We start from the raw sequence: 22370 nt of genomic DNA on the forward strand, positions 1-22370 counted from the left end.
TTATTCATCCTCTGCATGGTATGAAATAGAATATGGCCTGAGCAGTCATTGTGGTTTACTACTGTAATGATGTACAGGTTGCCGTTAGCAACCCTTCTTATTGGATTTAGTGCAGGAGGTGCCAACACCCGAAAAATTTGGCTGTATATGTCCCCTACCCAGTGAACCCTGCTGGCCAATCCTGAAAGCCGAGTATTGTGATGAATAGGAAGCTTCTGTGTTTCCCTTTATATGGAATATGCCTAAAGAAGAAATCCATCTGTTCTGTTTGGGAGAAAGTCGGGGGAGGTTGATGTGAACAGGTAGATACAAGCCAGGCAAATGCCAAGGTGACAGCTTTCCTTCAAAGAGGAACTATAAACCAGGATTGAGCTTCATACCCCAGCAGTAGCTAATACCCCTTTCCCATGAGAAATAATTACCTTTTCTCAAACGGATCATCAAGGGGATGGCGGATATTGTGATGAAACCCCACCTACAGTGTGATGTCATGACCATGGTCCTGACAGTTTCCTGTCTGTGAGCCTTATTGCACTGTGGGAAAGAACAGCTGTTCCCAACTGCCAAGCAACCAGTATCTCCCTCTGTGCATATGTATATCTATTAAAAAAAACAACCTTAAGGGCAGGTTCACATTGGGGCGATTCTTCAGCGCTTTGCTGATCACCAGTGATCAGCAAAGCGCTACTACAATGTGTCCCTACGGATACATTCACACTGCAGCGGTTGCAATTTCAATGAATTGCAAACGCGCCGCATGCAGCATTTTGAGGGCGATTGCTCTGGGATTCTTGTTCTATTGAACGGGAATCACAAGTGTAAATTGCGCTGAATCGTGAGATTTTGCCCACAAATTGCGATCGCGGAGCCGAACGGGATCGTGGGCAAAGCGCAGAGTGTGAACCGGCCCTTAGCCTATTGCATTGTTAGGGGGAGTGGTTATAGGCAATGGCAGTTGGTGCTGTGTTTTTTTTTTTTTTTTTTGGTCTGCCAGTAGTAAAGATGATTACATGCAGGCTGATTGTGAATTAAACAACATGAACAAATTACATGGCGAACATCAATAATTTATTGATCTCTTTTCTATTTATTAACTTTAAGTCAGGGATGAATGATAATGTTACCACCTAAGTGGACACCACTGATCAACATAACAAAGGTTACAGGAGTAGCATAGCAATGAATGGCAGGTACTGTTAAAGTGGACCCAAATTAAAAATACAAGATTTCAGAAATAAAATCGATTTTCTAAATTATAATAATAAATAGCAGCCTTTTTTTCAGCTGCATGATGACAAATATAAAATATTTTACATTTATTGGAGGAACCCCTCCCTTCCTTTCATATTGCCGGGATTTTTACGGCAAACTGGTGTCTGGCAATGGAGGAATTGCTAATGGCTGCCACCTGTATAACCCTAGTTGTGAAAAGAGAAGGGTGAAAAGCATACACTTAAATGCTCATAGGTTTTAAGGAGTGTTTATTTATCTTTGTATGTGTCAGAGTGGTGCAACTAAATATTTTTAATTAAAAAAATGTTTGGTTTGGGTCCGCTTTAATGAGATAATTACTGTAAGGGCCCTTTTCCACTGCCTTGCGTTATGGGATCTGATTCCTATCCCAAAACACAGGGTAAAGAGAAACAAATGGAGAGTGTTTGCTATTGACAGGATTGTAAAGAGGAAACCGGGTCAGTGAGGAACACGTAGGCAGGTTCTCTTACCTCCGAGGTGATGCATCTTTCCGACAAACAGTCCACATCTTCACAGGGCTGGAACATCCCGAGGGTGACGCAGTTCAGCAAAATGACCAGCATGCTGATGCGCTCGAACCACGTGAGGAACAGAAAGTTAAGGAAAACACTGTGTACTGAGGAGAGGTTGGGGAGAAGCAGGCAGCACAACACACAAACATACGGTATACATGATCATATCTCATCCTCAGCGGCAGTATCAACAATACACTCAACATCAGTCTATAGATTTTTTTTAAGGTGCCCGCCATACATCTAATCAATGATGGGCACATTCACCCAAGAAGTCAGTAAAAGAAGTCAGCACAGATCACAGCATGAATCCTATAGTATACAGTCTGTAGGACTTCACCACGGTGGTAATTCCAGTAGTATATATAGCCTCGTGGTTGACCACCACTCAAAGAATAAGGGGCTTACCAGCTATCAACAATCCACATTATAAGGTTATAAATAACGCATTCAATGACAGAAGGACTGGACCACGACCACCTAGGGATCCAGATGTCCACCACTCCTTTATTTCAAATGGGTACCAATATAGAGAAAACAACAAACAGCAGATCTAAGTGTAAACAGTTTATTTGAAGGCCATCAATAGAAACCATAAGAGATAAAAACAGTAAAACCAATACAAAAAAAACAACGTACATACGAGGCCCATGACCTGGGAATCCTGAAATGAATTTGCGCGGGTATGCTGGTTTGCAACCAGTAAAAACATCAAAGGTGCCCCCTGTCTCCTTCCCGACCGGTTTCGCAGTCTTGACTCATCAGGAGATCGAGATTGATTCAAGAGACACGTCTCTCGCTGATTGGGAGAGATCTGCTGGCTGCCCATATACCACAGGCCGATTCCCGAACAATTTCAGCATGAAATCTCTCGGGAATCAGCCTTGTGATGCTGCATCTGCCGCTGTAATGTGTCCCCCTGTGCCGATACTTTACTATTTCACGGTCAACCGCCGCCACGCCTTACATGCTGCCGGTGTATATCACGTGGTGTGTGTGTCATCACCAGCAGCATGTGAGGCACAAATGGAGGAGGCAGAAGATGCATAAGCACCACGGCAGGCCACAGCGGATAGGTAAAGTATAAATGTATGCCCAGGGGGGCACATTTACACTGGGGGAACAGCACTGGGGGTTCCGTCACGTTCACCGCTCGTTCAAATAATGCACAACGTTACCGCCGTGCACCCTTCAAGCACGTTGGCCTGAGATTTACCAGCATGTCTGGTTGATACAGGCAACCAATTTCAACCCAAAATAGTTTGCATCTTTGATTGGGCATGCTCTTGGTAGATTGAGCATGCCCTTGGTAGATTGGGCATGCTCTTGGTAGATTGGGCATGCCCTTGGTAGATTGAGCATGCACTTGGTAGATTGAGCATGCACTTGGTAGATTGGGCATGCCCTTGGTAGATTGAGCATGCTCTTGGTAGATTGGGCATGCCCTTGGTAGATTGGGCATGCCCTTGGTAGATTGAGCATGCTCTTGGTAGATTGGGCATGCTCTTGGTAGATTGGGCATGCTCTTGGTAGATTGGGCATGCTCTTGGTAGATTGAGCATGCTCTTGGTAGATTGGGCATGCCCTTGGTAGATTGAGCATGCACTTGGTAGATTGGGCATGCCCTTGGTAGATTGAGCATGCTCTTGGTAGATTGGGCATGCCCTTGGTAGATTGGGCATGCCCTTGGTAGATTGGGCATGCCCTTGGTAGATTGAGCATGCTCTTGGTAGATTGGGCATGCTCTTGGTAGATTGGGCATGCCCTTGGTAGATTGGGCATGCCCTTGGTAGATTGGGCATGCCCTTGGTAGATTGAGCATGCTCTTGGTAGATTGGGCATGCTCTTGGTAGATTGGGCATGCTCTTGGTAGATTGGGCATGCTCTTGGTAGATTGGGCATGCCCTTGGTAGATTGAGCATGCCCTTGGTAGATTGGGCATGCTCTTGGTAGATTGAGCATGCTCTTGGTAGATTGAGCATGCTCTTGGTAGACTGAGCATGCTCTTGGTAGATTGGGCATGCTCTTGGCGGAATTGGATGGTCGAACAACCGCCAAGTAGAGTAATGTATGGGCGCCTTTATTGCATGCATTACACATTAAATACACGGAACGTTTGTACAGCTCGATCGAGCCATTAGATAGCTCGATTGATAATTTCCGACATGTCCGATCACCCGCTGGATCGATTCCACGCTCGATAGCACGGGTGGGACAATGGGAAAATATAAGGAAAACGAGCAGAAGATAAGAGAATCGCCCGCGGGCACGAGCGGGAATCGATCCGGCGGCATAATCGAGCGGTAAAACGTACCGTGTATTCCCTGCATTAGACTTCATTTTATGCATTGTTTTATATTGCTAATACATAACATTTTTATAGGTTTTATTTTTTGAATTGGAAAATAAAAAATACTCGGTGTTGTGGTCCACAGGTGCCCATCTCCTGTTGCTCACTAATCCAGTCACCAGTATCACATGACTAGAGATGGTGATGATTGGCCAGTAGAGAAATCCTAGGGAGGAAAGGGTGAGCAAAATTTACTACTCAGATCTGAGCCTCACTTCATAAACAAATGGACACAGATTAATACAATTAGATGTATCATATGCCAACAAAAACTATGCGTTCTTCTGTACAACGTAAAGATAAACCAATGCACACGTACAAACTGAGAAACAAAAACACCCTGGTGACAACTCTGACATTCTGCAAACCCTATAGTCATTGAAGTAAGCATCAGGATAAACTCCTCAATACGTCTTGTGCCAAAACAATGCACAAAAATGTCACCATTGCATTTCTAACAGCAGCTCATTTGTAAGCAGAAATTCTGACACGGACATGGAAACCCCTTTCACTTGGACTCTTCCATCTGACAAGACTTCTAACTGCCATTATTTCATAGCAGTAACTGGAAAGTCAGCAGCTGTGTGCAGCAGAGAAATAATGGCATCTACAAATCCTAGCAGGTGGAAGAGAGCCAGTCCTCTCATAGCAACACAGTAGGCACAGCTTATTGTGACATTTCATGGTAGTCTGATGAGGGCAGAGGGGTAGGTGTGCATTTGTTTGGAAGTTCCCTTATTCTTTAAAGCGGGATTGTCGCCATAAAAATCTAATTTCAACAACAACTGGAGTTAAGTGATAAAGATGCTAATCCTGCATTCAAAACTTTTTTTGCTGTTATGGTTTTGAGTTATCACATACCTTAGGAGCACTGGCCCCTTAATTGCCATCAGCTAGCAAAACAGTTGCATGCTGAGTGGTCTTTTTATCTATAATATATTCCTCCTCTTTCCTTTATTTCCTGCTCCTTCTAATGACATAAGACAGTGCTCTTCCTAGTATAGACCTCAGTGGGAGTGTCTCAAGACTCTGGGAGGAGGGCGGGTAACAAATACACAATTAGCAAGAGGAGAAAAAAAGACTGAGGGAGGAAATGATGTCAGGAGTAGCTTCATGCAAAGGTAACCAAGATGGAAACTGTCTAGTATAGGATTCTCTGCCTTTCCTTTATACAATTCTAAGGAATCGTAACGTGGACAGTGCAATACATCTGTTATGCAAGTAGAACTACTTCAGCGAAAGCTAGGATCAAAAGGAGTTAAGACCAGAGATGGATTAAGATGAAGAGGGGCCATAGGCAAGGCAGTCAAGGGGGAGGCCTTGGAGAGACAAGCCTGAAGTAGGGCTTTCAGAAAGACATCCCCACCAAGAGATATTTCCAAATGATTTTGTGCGACAATCAATTTTTTATCATGATATAGTGCAAAATAGTTTAATGAAAATTTGTTAAACAATGTTTCACGACGCACGCCATTCGCGGCGACCATTCGTATTTGAAAGACAGATATGTTGATTAAGTCATGGAGGATCGTTTACATAATCGTTCCTTTCAGACACCGCAAACAACACTTGCAGATTTGGCCAGATGGATCGGGGAACGATCATTCATCAGTGGAGATCCCCGATTCAGCTGGCCATGATCTTCCTGTGGGTACTTCGCTTCAGACAAAATCCACAATAGAGTAATGAGTTGTATCACCTCTACTAGAGTGATACCGGATTCCTCTCTGTAACTCAAATCAGAAGAGTAACAGCTGCAATAAGATTTCAGCACACAGAGCTGTGTACAGTTCCTAATTGCTCCACTTCAGCACAGCATCCTCCAGCTTCTCCAGTATGACGAGCCGATCGCAGAGGAGGCGGCACCAGATAATTGGTCCTCTCATTAGTGCGATGGATCAGGCATGCTGGAACACATCATCCTTATTTTCTTGCATGGAAAGATGCAGGATGGAAAGAAATCTCTGGACACAGGGGAGACCGACCCTTTCCCCGAAGGAACGAGGGGATGAAGCCGTAATCACAGGTCTTGCTGGTGAGAATGTTATACAGAACACGGAACACACTGGTGAGACTTAGGGCCCTTTTCCACTAGCAATCGCTAGCGTTCACGCTGAACGCTAGCGATTGCTGAATCGCAATTAGCGGCGATTCCCCGACGTTCGCGGCCGCGATTTTGCTATGCTATGCACTGCATAGCAAAATCGCAGCAATTATCGCTCCGCCGCGCGTTCGCGTTCCCCGCAAAAACGAATCGCGGTAGTGGAAATGACCTACCGCGATTCCCATGTTAAAAAGCAAACCGTAGCGATTGTAAAATCGCTAGCGGTTTGCGTTTTTGCGATTCAGCCAGCGCAAACGCGTTGGTGGAAAAGGGCCCTAAAGGTGGCCACTAATGGTCCAATTTCTAGCAAAAAATCATTCGAGCGATCAGAAATTCTGATCAGATTGGTTGTAAATAATCTCCATTGGTAGACACAATCTATTATGAACGAGTGAAAAAAATGTCGCCTGAATGAATTTTCGTTGAACCAAAATTTGGATTTTCTTGTTGGTTGTGATAGATAGGAAGTAAAGATTGGTTCGTTGATGGTGTAGTGAACGATTTATTACAATATTTCACTTCCGATCAGAATTTCTGATCGCTTGAACGATTTTTTGCTAGAAATTGGACCGTTAGTGGCTACCTTTAAAGAGAAACCGTGACCAAGAATTGAACTTCATCCCAATCAGTAGCTGATGTCCCCTTTCCCATGAGAAATCTTTACCTTTTTACAAACAGATCATCAGGGGGCTCTATATGGCTGATATTGTGTTTAAACCCCTCCCACAATGTGATGTCAGGACCATCACACTGTGGGAAATAACGGTTTCCAACTGCCAAAAAAGCAAGCAGCATCTCCTTCCACTGACATCACCTGCCAGTAGTAAAAATGTCACCGTGTGATAAATGTCAGAATGTAAATCAGGGAGAGGAAAGATTTTACAATGGGCAAACACTGACTAACTAATATATACATAATTATTGTAAAAATGAAGCACTTTTGTTCATTAAATAATTTACACTGGAGTTCTTCTTTAACCTCCTTGCTGATTATCCCGAGCTGAGCTCGGGGTAAACCGCTGCGGAGGATTCCTCAAGCCCTGGTGGGGCGATTTGCATAATTTTTTATTCCAAACACGCAGCTAGCCCTTTGCTAGCTGCGTGTTTGTTCTGATCGCTGTCGCTCGCCCCCGATCCGCCGCTACCCGCCGCGAAAGAGGGGCCTCCCTGTAGTCCCCTTGCGCAGCCTGGCCAATCAGCGCCTGGCTGCGCTATGGGGTGGATCGGGACTCCCAATGACGTCAGTCCAATTGTCGCCATAGCGACGGGGGAAGCCCATACAGGAAATCCCGTTCAGAATGGGATTTCCTGTTGGGTATTTGCGCCGGCGGGGATCGGAGGGGTGGGCGGGATAGCAAAGGGAGGGGGGGGGGGGAAGCATGTAGCTAGCGCTAGGCTAGCTACATGCTACTAAAAAAAAAATAGCAAAAAAAAACCCTACCCGTGTCCGTGCGCTGCAATTAATCAGAATGGCAGGGAGGTTAATGCACGTCTTAAAAGTCCAACTTTGAAAACAAAATTAGATTCAGGACTTCTCACTAGAGTCACTTTTGGCAGTAGGGGTGACGAGAGAAAAAAGACCGCACTCAGTGGTGTCAGTGGGTTAGGTGGCCAGCCAAGGAGTAACCTCACTTGAATTGGTGGCTGGTAAGCCCATACGGTGTTCCCAGCAGTATAGCTTTGTCCCTCTCGCTGGGGAACAGGCAGGCAGCATTTTAAGACCCCTGCTGTACTCCGCTGAGGGTAGTATGAAGCCTGGTACTAATTGTATTTACCCACTGCTTTGTGTTTATTATGCAGTCTACAGCCTGACCCTGCATTGCAAGCATTCTGATATACTCATAAATGTTTCTGCTGTAATGAATCTTATCTCAATCAGCCTTTTTAGTACATTGCCAGGGAGAGGGAAGCTGGTCACCTCCCCTCCCACATTCCTGCTCCTCACTGATTGGTTGAGAGCAGTTCAGTGTGACAGGAGTCTGAGAAGGGAATGCACCTCACTGTTCCACAGAAGCTGCTGAAATATATCTATGCTGAGTTCATATGTGTTTACCAAGCAAGTTCGATATGACAGTGAAGGTTTTAATGAGGAAAAAAAAAAAAGAGTAAGGGTTCGTTCACACCTAGGGCGTTTTGCACATTTTTTTAGCGCCGGCGATTTTACAAAAATCGCCCTAAAACCGCTTGTGCAATGACTCCCTAGGGGATAGTTCATATCAGTGTGATTCGTCAGCTTTCTGCTCAGCAAAGCGCTGCATGTACCATTTTTAGGGCCCTTTTCCACTAGAGGTCACCAGCGTTTGCGCTAAACGCTAGCGATTGCGATTCAGCAAAGTCCTAATTTTTCCAGGCGACTGCGATTTTGCTATGCAATGCACTGCATAGCAAAATAGCAGCAAAAATCGCTCAGCGGCGCATTCTAGCTTTAGTAAAAAACGAATCGTGGTAATGGAAATTGCTTACCGCGATTCCTATGTTGTGTAGCAAACCCTAGCAATTTTAAATTTGCTATCGATTTGCGATTTTGAAATTCAGCATCGCAATCGCCTCTAGTGGAAAAGGGCCCTTCGGACGGATTTGCTACAATGGAAGGTATAGGAAAACCGCAAAACGCTTACAAAATCGCTTTGTGCAGCGATTGCGCTTTTAAGAATAAATACATTGTATTTATTCTTTTCCGGGTCAAAGAGTTCACTTCCTGACTTGCGTCAGGCAGTGAACAAACAAATCGCTCTGCAAAAGCGCTTTAAAAAGCATTGTACACAAATTCGTAGCACGCAGGTAAGCGACAGGGGGGGGGGGGGGGGAGGGGGGAGGTGGCAAATCACTCACAAAATCGCAAAATGCTGTTTGCGATTTTAAATTTTAGATGTGAACAAAGCCTCAGGGAGGAAATTACAACGGTATTGGCTTCAGTCAGAGGCAGTAGAGATAGAAAATGCCTGGAACAGTTTTCGCTGAAATCACAACATGGATAGTACAATACATATGCTATGTAAGTAGAACCATTTCTTTCTGTTTTAGGAAAGCAAACTTTTGTTTTTCTTAACATCTAAGTAAGTGGCTTTTAGGACCATTGTAGTCCCTTACACACTCTATGAGTTCTGGGTCACCATGAGCTTGCTGGTTAGTCTCTAAGGCCTAGTGCACACCAGAGCGGTTCTGCTGCGGCTTGTGATCCGCTTGCGGGTGCGGATCCGCTAGGGTAATGTATTTCAATGGGGTGGGTCACACCAGAGCGGGAGGCGTTTTGCAGAAACGCATACTCCCGGGCTGAGGCATTTTTTGGATTGCGGAGGCGTTTCTGCCTCAATGTTAAGTATAGGAAAACCGCAAACCGCTCTGAAAAATGCTACATCAGAGCGGTTTGCCAGGCGTTTTTTGTTACAGTAGCTGTTCAGTAACAGCTTTACTGTAACAATACATGACATCTACTACACTAAAAACACTTCACAAAACCGCAAAATGCTAGCTGAAACGCTACAGAAAAAGAAGTAAAAGCGTTTCAAAATCTGCTAGCATTTTGCGGATCTGCTAGCGTTTTTTGGTGTGCACCAGGCCTACCTCTCGGATTTACAAGCCCTACTCCATAGAGCCAAATTAATCCATGCCATGCAGTGATGATGATCAAACAATCCAAAACAGTCTGTATGCATGTTGGATTATTATGGCTCTGTACAAATTAACAAGCTGACACATCATTGCATTCCAGTGGATCTGGAGGTGTGTTTAACGTCTAAGGGTAGAATGGTTAATTTGCATATATTCAGCAGTGTTGCTCTGGGAGACATCTCAAGCTCACTCCAACCTGAATTATCGCAAATTCTTTCTGTTTTAGGAAAGCAAGCTTTTGTTTATCTACTTACATATGTGTTTTTGTTCCTGGGATAGTATGGCTGCCCCTGTTGCTTTAAAAGAACAATAAAAAAAACCAAACCTAGAATTACACATCTTGTCTCCATTCAAAGTCCAATGAAAGCCCTGTGTGTGTAATTGTGCTGGAGGTGCCTGGAGAATGCATATAATGAGTTGGGATTGTGCACTGAAGCACACGGTGGACAGGTTTTGCCATGCAGATTCCCAGAGGGTGGTGTAGCCCATGTGACCTCCTCCTGTAGCATTGCCTGACAACCCCCACTTGTCACTTAATGTCTGCACATCTGGCACTTACCAAAGCAATCCACTGTGGAATTAAATGTCAGATCTGAACATTTCTAACAAAGCAAATGTAGCTTGGTCTATGACACTAGAGATCGCATTTACTAAGGAGGCTCTATCAGGCTAAAAATCACGGGAGAACAGAAATCATCCAGCTGTCCCAATCTGGGTTTATTAAAAAGTCTGATATTATGTGGCAACGTTTGCAAATGTCGCTCATATAAAGTGAACCCAAACTGTGAGAGTTAGGGAGGCTGCCATATTTGTTTCCTTTTAAACAATGCACGTTGCCTGACTGTCCTGCTGATCCTCTGCCTCTAATACCTTTAGCCATGGAACCTGAACAAGCATGCAGATCAGGTGCTCTGAGTGACTGAAATCTGACTGGATTAGCTGCATGCTTGTTTCAAGTGTGTTATTTAGACACTACTGATGCCAGATTGATCAGCAGGATTTGCCTAACCCTAACCTCCCCCAACATTAACTCTTTCTTCTTGCCGGACCCTAAGCTCCCCAATATTAACCCCTTGGTCTTACCTAAGCCTTACCTCCCCCAACATTATGCCCCTACTTTTGCCTAACCGTAACCTCTTCCAACATTATCTCTGTCCTCTTGCCTAACCCTTACCTCTCTTAACATTGGCCTCAATTCTGGTAGCTATGTGAGATACATATTCTTTTGTAGGTAAAATACCTCATGAGGTATTTTCCTCTTTTTTTATTTAGCAATTCTGAAAGATTTTTCTCCATTTCCGAACATGAGGTAAAACATGAGGTAAATGCATAAAGTGAGGTAAAACATGAGGTATTTCAGCGGTAACCTGCAGTAAATAAATAATAGTCTTTGATTGTCTTCCATAGTTAGGACAGTCTTTGGAAGATTTTTTTTTTTATTTGGGGGGGGGGGGGGGGGAGGTGTATTTGATTATGTAGCAACCTATGAAAAATATATTTATAGGCATACCTTCAGTAAATATTTGGAGTTTTATTTCTACTATTCTTTTCTTGTACACAGCCTGAATAGGAACGACACTAAAACAGCAATAGCAACTCCACTAAAAACTGCAAAGTGCATGCAAATTGACTTTACCCCCAGGTACAGACAGGTCTTAAACTGATTGGTAAATTATGTGCTAACATGCCCCCTAATTTCCATGAAAAAAAGCCATTTTTGTAAAAGTAATGCAAATTACCTCACAAATGACCTCATAATTTACCTCATGAGGTAAACATGACTAAAACCTACCAGAATTGCTAAATGTCATTACCTCAAGAGATAAATTACCTCACAAGGCCATTTGTTTGACAACCCTACCAGAATTGAGGCCAGAATCTCTGTCCTCTTGCCTAATCCTAACCTTCCCCAGCATTATCCCCTTCCTCTTGCCTAACCCTACCTAGTACACACTAGCAATTTTGATAGGCCAATCATTGGTCAATTTTACCACCTCCATGTAGTATGACCATTTACCTATATAATCTGCATAGAATTGAAAATCTGTTTGGCCCTCATACTACATGGAGGTGGTAAAATTGACCAATCATTGGCAAATCAAAATTGCTGGTGTGTACTAGCCTTTAGTCTCCCCAATGTTAACCACTTTTTCTTTTAAAATCAGTTTTTATTGCTCACAGTCAAGAGAAGTAAAAAAACAATACCGATTACAAGGTGAACAATTTATACCACTTGAGTCATACATTAGGGCACAAGAAAACACAACTCATACATGAATGTTTGCAATCCTGACAAAATGATCATGAATCAGCGATAAAACAAGAAAACCAGCCGTGGGCTATTGATAGTATAAGAGAGTAGGAAGAAACCAAGAGAGTGAAAGAAGAAAGAAAGAAAGAAAAGAGTGGAAGAAAAGAAAGAAAGACTCTAGTTGACCCACCCTAGGATCCTATCTACTTCAATGCCATACATGGGAATGCCAACATCGCCCAAATAGGTATGAAGTCCAGAGAGAGGAAAAAAAAAAAAGGAGATTAAAAGGAATGGAGGAAAGGAGAGTAAACCTGCACCAAGAAGAGACCTCTAATGCAAGAGAGATCGGCCAGTGCATATATGTTAATCCTGATAGTCAATCGAAATGGCCCACTGAAAAGTAAACTTATCTGATTTGTCCTGTGCAGCCAGAACCAGCTCCTTCATTCTCATAATCTTATTTAAAGTGTCAGCCAGGTCCGCCACCCCAGGTTATAATCAGACTTCCAATGTTTCTCTATCAGGGTTCTGGCTGCAGTCAAAAGATAACGTAACAGAGACTTCTAAGCACTTTTAATAGAACCAGGAAACATTGAAAGCAAGGCAACCTCGGGAGAGTGAGGGATTGAGCACAGATACATTCCTTCATACCAGCAAGGTCCCATACCAGCTTAGCCTTATTACAGGTAGCTAGATGCTCTCCACATTAACCACTTTTTAACACCTAATCCTAACCATCCCCTAACATCCCTTACTGGTGCCTAAAACTAACGCTCTGGCCCTAACTGATAAAACTAACTTTCCCCTACCCCTTCACCCCAACCCTTATACGCAACACCAAACCCTCAAATTATCCTAACACATGCTCACTCTTTATTGCAATCTGATCCCCAATAACCAGGTGACCAAGTTAACCCCTTGCAGTAGAAAAAAAACCACTGGTCGTTGGCATGAGCTATGTTATAGCTGATCACCGATGCCCAAATCAACTGTACCCCAGCAACCTGCTTCACTTTAAGAGGAACTTTAACCCAGGATTGAACTTCATTCCAATCCACAGCCCCCTTTCCCATGAGAAATCTTTACCTTTTCTCGATTAGATCATCGGGGGGGTTCTGTGTGGCTGATATTGTGGCGACAACCCTCCCACAGTGTGATGTCATGACCATGGTCCTGACAGTTTCCTGTCTGTGAACCTCTCTGCATTGTGGGAAATAACGGCCGTCTCCAACTGCCAAGCAAGCAATATCTCCCTCTGTACATACATACATACAGTGCTGAGCTTAGTTATTCATACCCATTGCACATTTTGACTAAAAGTTACTTTTATTCAACCAGCAAGTCATTTTTTGACAGGAAATGACATAGCTGTCTCCCAAAAGATAATAGGACGATGTACAAGAGGCATTATTGGGAGAAAAAACATTTCTCAGCTTTTATTTACATTTGAGCAAAAAGTGTCCTGTCCAAAATTATGCATACCCTTCACAAACTGTCACAGTCTGTAGGAAAATCCAAAGTTCTATACCATTCCAAATAGTCCAAGCTGTTCTAAAGCATCCTAATTACCCTGATTATTTGGGAACAGCTGTTTTCATCAACTCAGTAGGTGAAAAACAGCAGCTCTCTGAAGTTGGTTTTTTGACAGTCATGGCTAAGATAAAGGAGCTCAGTGAGGACCTGCAGCTGTGCATTGTGGCTGCTCACAAGTCAGGAAAGGGCTACAAGGCCATTCCTAAATGTTTTAAAAACAAGGAACACCAAGAGCCCCAATAGTGTAATATGTACTGGTAAATGGTTACTAGATAGAGTAAATATTAATACTCACAAACCAGGGTTACCATTAGGCAACCACTGTAAAGGCAGGTGGGGAGATTTTCCTGACCCCACTCAGGAATAAGAAGTCGCTCTCTGTAGATGAGAAAAAGGGGGTTCAACCCTCCACCCAGGGTGGACTCAATATTATGCAGGAGAACAGAGGCGCCAACAGGATAAAAGGAAGCTAAATGAGCTTAAAAAACAATTTCTTGGTAAATAGAGGAGGTAGTGGTGGACTTACCTCCTCCAAGTAGACACACAACGACTGTAGTAAACACAGTCAATATATTTTATTTATGAACTCCAAATATGCAACGCGTTTCGCAGGTTTGATCCCGCTTCATCAGGCAATAACAACGGAGCAATAGCATATGTGGTCAGTAGAAGAGCCAGGCACCTCTGTGCCTGGCTCTTCTACTGACCACATATGCTATTGCTCCGTTGTTATTGCCTGATGAAGCGGGATCAAACCACCTCTGTGCCTGGCTCTTCTACTGACCACATATGCTATTGCTCCGTTGTTATTGCCTGATGAAGCGGGATCAAACCTGCGAAACGCGTTGCATATTTGGAGTTCATAAATAAAATATATTGACTGTGTTTACTACAGTCGTTGTGTGTCTACTTGGAGGAGGTAAGTCCACCACTACCTCCTCTATTTACCAAGAAATTGGTTTTTAAGCTCATTTAGCTTCCTTTTATCCTTTTGGCGCCTCTGTTCTCCTGCCTAAATGTTTTAAAGTTCCAGTAGCTACAGTGCAAAGTATTATTAAAAAATACAAGATGTTCTGCACTGTGGGAAATCTCAAACGACGTGGTCAAAAGCCAAAAGTGACACCTGTGCTAGCCAGGAGGATAGTGAGAGAGGTGAAAAAGAATCCAAGGATCACCACCAAAGCCATCCTGGTGAACCTGGGCTCTGCTGTTGGCAATGTCTCAAGGAAGACAATCCAACGGACACTGTACACTGCTGGGTTCCACGGATGCAGACCAAGGAGGACGCCACTTTTTCATATAAGGCACACAAAAGCTCGCTTGACTGTTGCAAATGCTCATCTAGACAAAGAAGACTTCTGGTCTTCTGTGTTATGGTCATCAGATTAAACAAAGTTGAATTGTTTGGTCACAATGATGTTTCCTTCATTTGGCATAAAAAAGGAGAAGCCTTCAACCCAAAGAACACCATGCCCACTGTCAAACATGGTGGTGGGAACCTAATGCTTTGGGTGTGTTTTTAAGCCAATGGACCAGGGAACCTAATCACAGTAAACGGCACCACAAAAAAGAGCAATACATGGGGATTCTCAACCACAACATCAGGCAGTCTGAAGAAAAACTTGACCTTGGACACCAATGGACATTTCAGCACAACAATGACCCAAAGCACACAGCAAAAGTGGTGAAGAAATGGTTAGCAGAGTCCTGACTTGAATCCAATTGAGAATCTGTGGAGGGAGCTAAAGATCACAGTGATGGCAGGAAGACCCTCCAACCTGAAAGATTTGGAGCTCATTGCTAAAGATCAATGGCCAAAAATACCTGTGGAGACATGCAAAAAGCTGGTCTGCAATTATAGGAAGCGTTTGATTGCTGTAATAGCCAATAAAGGCTTTTCTATTGATTATCGAGAATGGTGTGAATAATTTTGGACTGGACAATTTTTGCTCAAATGTAAATAAAAGCTGAGATATGATTTTTTTTTCCACAATAATGCCTCTTGTGCATCGTCTTATTATCTTTTGGGAGACACTATGTCGTTTCCTATCAATAAATGACTTGCTGGTTGAATAAAAGGAAGTTAAAATGTGCCAGGGATATGAATAATTATGGGCAGCACCATATATATATATACACACACTTTTAGTCTGTCACAAGATGAAGACCTGCAAGCTCAAGGTGGATCAAACAACATGCACAAATTACGCAGCAAATATCAATCGTTTCTTGATCTCTCCTCTATTTTTTTAAATTCTCACTGTGCACTGTAGTGATTTATTTTGTTCCCCCTTCTACTATCTTTCAGTAATGTTCCTATTTAGACTAGCTTTAGCTAAAACAAATGCACTTGGTCATTATACATTTTTATGTCTGTCATTGAGGAATACCTTTCAGCTCTCAACTCTAAAGAGAATTTCACACTTGTGAGGAAGCAACGCAGAGAATCTGCCAGTCACATCTCCCCCATTCACACTTATAACATCAGGTTTCCCACCCATAAAATGTGAAAGCAGGGTTTCCATAACAGAGTTACAGGAAGCAGAGCCGGACCATCTGCCAGTCTTCCTAACACACCGCCGGTGTCCGTGAGGCGATTCGGCAGTAAGCCCCATTTTTTGGTACCAGCAGTCTCTGGTCCTTGAGGGCCCTTTCACACTGGGACGATGTGGTGTGTCCATTTGGCACACTGCTACCACACTCCAAAGCAAATCTATAGGGGAAATCACATTACCTGCATCGCGGTGCTCCAGAAGTCCTCAATCTGACACACTTCCAAAACTACATTACCGTGCGTTCTTGCGTCGCTTTGCTTCCAACTGGAAGTCATGTAGGTCTATGGTGACGCGTGTAAGTGTAAACACCCGCCGCAGGTTTTACGCATCGTGCATGTGCGGAAGCATATTTTTTGCATCACACTTCCGCGCATGTGATCGCTTGGCCAGCAGGAGCGAGACGTGCGTCATTTCCTGCTTGGCTGGATGCCACACAGGAAATACCACTTAGTAACGCGGTATTCCCTGAAGGCCCATTTCTGGCGGTGCGCCGCACCGCCAATATGCACTGTGAAGCTGACCTAAGGGGCCAGAGACTGCTGGTACGCAAGGGGTTAAAGCTGATTTGCTATCAAAATAAATTACAGGGGGAAAAAAAATCCCCATTTAATCAAATTATGTATTCAATAAAAATACAGCGTGTGTGTGAGAAAACGCGGAAGAGCCGCCGCCATGAGCCAGCGGCTGGCGGCTCTTTCCGCGTACAGCGGCCACACACACGGAGAGGCAACCTCCTCCTCCCAGCAGGAGGCAGCTGTCACCGTGCAGAAGCGTGCGGAGCGCGGAGAAACCGCCGCAGCGCGCATACCTCCACGGTGGAGGCACAGAGCGGGGCTGCTGTGGCTGGGACATGTAGTCCCTCCAGATTTAGAGTGACGCGCGCGCACTCAGGCAGGGCCTATATGGTAGCCAGAGGTAGTCAGCTGACCAGGCTGGTCAGCTGACTCTGGCTTCACTCCCCATTGGTCCAGCACTGTGGGAGGTGCTGGGGAGCGAGATGTGTATATATACTGCTGGCTATTTCTCGGGTGTCTGGCGTTGCGATCACATATGTGGGAGCACCCAGATCCGTAGTCAGATCCGCAAGTGTGCCGGGACCAGCTGGAGCTGTAATCCTACACTTAGCTAGATATTGATAGCTAAAGTACTAGTTTGATTGTGATTATCTGTTTGACCTATTGTCTGCCTGACCATTCTCCTGAACTCTGATCTTGTACCTCGATATTTCTGATACTCTGTTGCCGAACCACGGCTCGTTCCTAGACTCTGTTTCTGCCTCCTGATTTTGTGCCTCAATCTATCTGATACCCTGTTGCCGACCCCTGCCTGTACCTTGACTCCGCCTTTGCCTCCTGATCTTGTACTTTATCTGTCTGTGTGTGTACGACCTGGCTTGTCCGACCTCGAGAACCGACCTTGCAGTTAGAGGCGGTTCCTCGCTCTGTTAGTGACCCTTCCTCCTGTGGGTTACTTCCAGACAATCCTTCCTACTGTCAGCCTGACTCCTCCCGTCTTGGAGAGTCCAGGTCTGCGGAAGGAATCCGTGCAGTACTCTCGACTGTGCTGAGGCCTTGGCCTCCAAGTGTTACTGTTACACCAAAACACTACACTCTACTCAGGTGAACAGAGGTTAGTTAGTATATTGGATTATCGGTGATACTGCAGATCACTTATAATCTGATATACATCTGTATTCCCTGTGATACTGCAGATCACCGGTAATCAGATCCTCTCTGTGCTTCACCGATCGTTACAGTGTGATTTCATGAATCAGCTGATCAAATCACTTTCAAATGTACAGCCCAGGCGCTGGCCGCTTCCTGCAACAAAGACTGCCTGTGCTATAAGCTGCCACCTTGTCCAAAAGATTCAGTCTGTGGCAGCCTCCTTGAATTTTAAACAACAGGATGAGGCAACCACACGGCATAAGCTCCACCCACAGGGTCTGAAACTGAATCTCTCAAAAAGGCTGCTTCTGGCCTTTAAAGGACCACTACCACAAAAATACTGTAACATTGAAGATGCAATCATATGAAATGTACATTTCTCTAATGCACTACTTTTTTTCCTGTGTAGCTGGATCCGGCTTATAAACACACCCCCTAATACCCTTATTAACCGCATGTGATATGTTGCCCAGAACAGGTGCCTCTTGTGTAGTGCGCGGATACAGCCTTCCATGCAGCGCATAATGCCAATGTGCACCAGATTTGTGTCTGTTTAGATTACTCTAAACTGTTATGCTGTTACTCTTACAATCAGGCTCTCTTTGTTGGGTTTATTATCCGTATCTAGCCATTAGCTGAAAATCCTTAACACCCTTATTGACCTACTTTGTAAATGAGTGTATTAAAGCAACGGTAGCTTGTGGCAGATAAAAACGGCAAAGATTTGCTATAAGATATTGCTCTGTGATTTTGCATCATGATGTGACCTGCTTTAATATATAATATAAAGGGAACCTGTCACAGCTATGCTCTGGATGATCACTCAATTGGGTCTAGCGAGGAAGTTTTGCCAGTCTTCAGACGGCTTTTTCTTCTGTCTCCTAAAGGGTCATCATAGAGAAAACACTGAAATTCATCCACCCCTATAGACAATGGCATCACTAAGGAGCTATGGGCCCTACTGCACATTTTACTTTCGTCCCCTTCAAGTACTCTATACTGTACAAATAACAAATGATAAGGTGCATGAAAACCTGCCAAGGACAGCAGAGGTGTCGGGACAAGAGAGGTGTAGGCAGAACGAGTTTCTTAAAGTGGACCTGAACTCTTGGATAGGACAGGAGGAAAATGAGGAGAAATGCACCCTGTATGTATTTAGAGAGTTTAGCCTGTCCAATTCCCCTTCCTCTGTGACTAATCCCAAGTTGTAATGTGATCTATCAGCTGTGTCAGCTGGCTGCCTCAGCATAGCAGCTAATTTGCAAACAAAGGATGTTAACCCTATGGGCTTGATTTACAAAACGGTGCTAACTTTAGCACTGGCCCTTAGCACGTCTAAACTCAGTTGAAATGTGAGAAGTAGTGATTGTGCGCAAAGTACTGCGCGAAGTGCCCATTAAAGCCTATAGGACTTAGCACGCGCATAGAACTTTGCGCGCGTAAAACTTTGCGCGCAATCTGATTGAGAAATCCGGTGCTAACCTACTTAGCACCCTGGTTAGCGCGCCTTAAGACTTAAGACGTGCTAAGTAGGTTAGCACCTCTTAGTAAATCAAGCCCTATGTCTGCTTCCATGAAAGCAGGAAGTAGGCACACTGCAGATTTATTGCAGGATTTGTATGCAGGGCCGGCGCTACCATAGAGGCAAAGGAGGCAATTACCCCAGGGCCCCAGAGCTTGTAGGGGCCCCCAGTGGCTACAAGAGGAAAAAAAATTCAAAATCGACCTTACAGTTTTTGAGAAAACTGATTTTAAAGTTTCAAAGGAAAAAAAATACACATTTAAAAACCTGCCGACTTTAATGGTTAATAGCAAATCCACCTAAAGTGCTAGAAACCCTAAATTTGAAGGATATATTAAGAAGATCATTAGGAATAAGAGGAAAAAACTATTTTTTAAAAAGACCTTATAGTTTTTGAGTAAATCGATTGTAAAGTTTCGAAGGAAAAAAGTATACTTTTAAATGCGGTAAATGTCACTTTTAGTAGCAAACCTAACGATAGTGTAATTTTACATGTATCAAAAGAAAGAGCAATACATTTCCTGACGAGGTTTCCAGGGGGCCCATACGCAGCCGCAGCGCTTTGGCCATGGATCGCTATACAGCCGCAATATGGCTGTATGAAGATCCCTGGCATTTTTTTCTAATTTCCCAATTTTTTTTTTATGTTTAGAGTGCGGGAATTTAAAAAAAAAAAAGTATGTGGGGTCCCCCTTCCTGAAACTTTTTAACCCCTTGTCCCCCATGCAGGCTGGGGTAGCCAGAATGTGGAGCTCCGACCGATTGGGGCTTCACACCCTGACTATACCAGCTGTAAAAAAGGTCCCTTAATGCCGATTTTTGTTGCGGGGTATCTGCTGGGGGGGGGGGGGGGGGGGCAGGTTTATTTTGCCCTGGGGCCCCATTGTTGCTTAAACCGGCCCTGTTTGTATCAGCTGCAACAAAGAAATGTTTTTCTTTAAAGGTTATTATGCTGTTGCTTATCTTCTAGAGCAGAGAGGAAGTTCTGAGTTCAGGTTTGCTTTCTTGTTTATCTCTATTGAAAGCACATATAGAAAAGACCATTGCCAACACAGCACCAAGGATGAGCTAATACAGCACTTAAAGGAGGGCTCCTCTGGTCTAGGGGCCCAGTGTGGCTGCAATGTCTGCATTCCTTAAAGAAGAACTGTAGTGAGAGATATATGGAGGCTGCCATATTTATTTCATTTTAAGCAATACCAGTTGCCTGGCAGTAATGCTGATCTATTTGGCTGAAGTAGTGGCTGAATCACACCAGAAACAAGCATGCAGCTAATCTTGTCATATCTGTCAAAATTGTCAGAAAAACCTGATCTGCTGCATGCCTGTTCAGGGTCTATGGCTAAAGTATTAGAGGCAGAGGATCAGCAGGATAGCCAGGCAACTGGTATTGCTTAAGAGGAAATAAATATGGCAGCCTCCATACACCTCTCTACAGTTCTCCTTTAACCTCCTTGTTGGTCTGATTCTTTTCAGATTTTAGGGACTAAAAGCGGTGTAATTTTTTAGCATGTTTTTAGACCCTAAAGCCTGGAGAAAAAAATCACACCGCAGAGAGATCTGCAGCAGCCCAGCACTCACTCACCTCCCTGGGATCCAGTGTTGCAGTTTTCCCTCCGTCCTCTGGGTGGCGCTGTAACTCTATAGTGAGATTACCGGCTGTCATCATGACAACAGATGGCGATCTCATCAAGGGGAAGCAGAGCCTCGGAGGAGAGGAAGTAGAATGGCGGCCAACGTCAATATCTCGGGAGGTGAGTAAAAACACCCTCTGCCCGCATTGCTCTGCGCAGACCTCCAGGTGGCAACCACGAGTTCAGCTCGGGATAACTGCTCCTAGATTGTATTTCACACCCCGAGCTGGTCTCCTGCTTACCGCCAAGGAGGTTAAAGGATATCAGCGTCGAAAGGCAATGGTAAAAAGTGAAGGTGCAGTAGGTAGGGGGGCATTAGCAAATATTCACTGCGCCTCCCTTTCCCTTCCAGTCAGTTCAGTTATCCTAGGCGACTTGGGGAACTCCAAACCCGGATATACTGCGCCGCGCATGCGTTCTGCTCCCTGTGGCCGCTCAATGTTGTCAATGGACAGGAGCGCACTCGCTTTCCCCGCTCTTGCGTCCCGGAGTGGCTTGCCTCAAGTACACTTTCAGAACCCCTGAACACTAGATGGGTTGGATCGTATCGCTGTAGTTTTTCCACTGCAGCTCATCGCAGGGACCATGCAAGTGTATGGAGACTTGCACACTTCACGTGATGCCGTGCATCGGCGGTACCCAAATCACTGCAATGCCGACACAAAGGCTGCAGCGGGTTACTGCGTGATGCGTACCTATCACACTGATTATGCAGTAATGCAAGTCAGCAGGCGACTGCCTACACTCAGTGCTTCTCCCTGTAACAATGTGGAAGCAGAACGCCTATGTAAATTCCTCTCTGTATCAGCATGACGCACCATGTCTCTCTGCCACCGTCTATTCACCATCGCTCCCATCTGGTGTAGCAATTAGCAGAGAGCAGGGCAGGAAGCAGTTACACTGTGACTCAGTTATCGGTTTCTGGAGCAACAGACTGAAGCCTGGGGGGACTCAGGATGCTCAAGAACTAGATACGGAACTCAGTGATGCAGCCAACAGTCACAGTTACGGATGGTCGGAAATGCTGATTTCCGATTACGCAGAAATTCCAATTTTCCCCAAAGCTGATTATAGGGATGATCAATGAGATGCAAATTTTTCTGAAATTATGCAAATTTTTCTGCAAATGTATGCAGCTTGAAAAAGGACCAATCAATTTAAACCTGGGTGGTTTAAATTGATTGGTCCATTTTCAAGCTGCATATATGTGCATAAAATTTGCCTACATTTGCATCAACTTTGAAGAATTTGCATCTCATTGATCATCCGGCCGATTATGGAGTGCTTCAGAAAAGAGCACCGCTCTCTGACTAAATTAGTCAGAGAGCTCAGATAAGCTCTTTTTGCATAAATAACAACTGAAGTTTCTTAAC

At 44.3% G+C, this 22370-nt stretch overlaps 1 protein-coding gene across 2 annotated transcripts in view; it reads right to left on the reverse strand.

Annotated features, from left to right (window-relative positions):
• The window catches only part of CACNA1H (calcium voltage-gated channel subunit alpha1 H), an 822232-nt gene that overhangs the window by 428947 nt on the left and 370915 nt on the right, over positions 1 to 22370 (reverse strand). For both annotated transcript variants that reach the window (XM_068244151.1, XM_068244150.1), the window contains exon 3: positions 1725 to 1836. In XM_068244151.1, the coding sequence (XP_068100252.1) occupies positions 1725 to 1836 (112 nt within the window). The remainder of the gene's footprint in view (positions 1 to 1724; positions 1837 to 22370) is intronic.

The sequence above is a fragment of the Hyperolius riggenbachi genome, chromosome 7, assembly GCF_040937935.1.
Source record: "Hyperolius riggenbachi isolate aHypRig1 chromosome 7, aHypRig1.pri, whole genome shotgun sequence".
NCBI lineage: Eukaryota > Metazoa > Chordata > Amphibia > Anura > Hyperoliidae > Hyperolius > Hyperolius riggenbachi.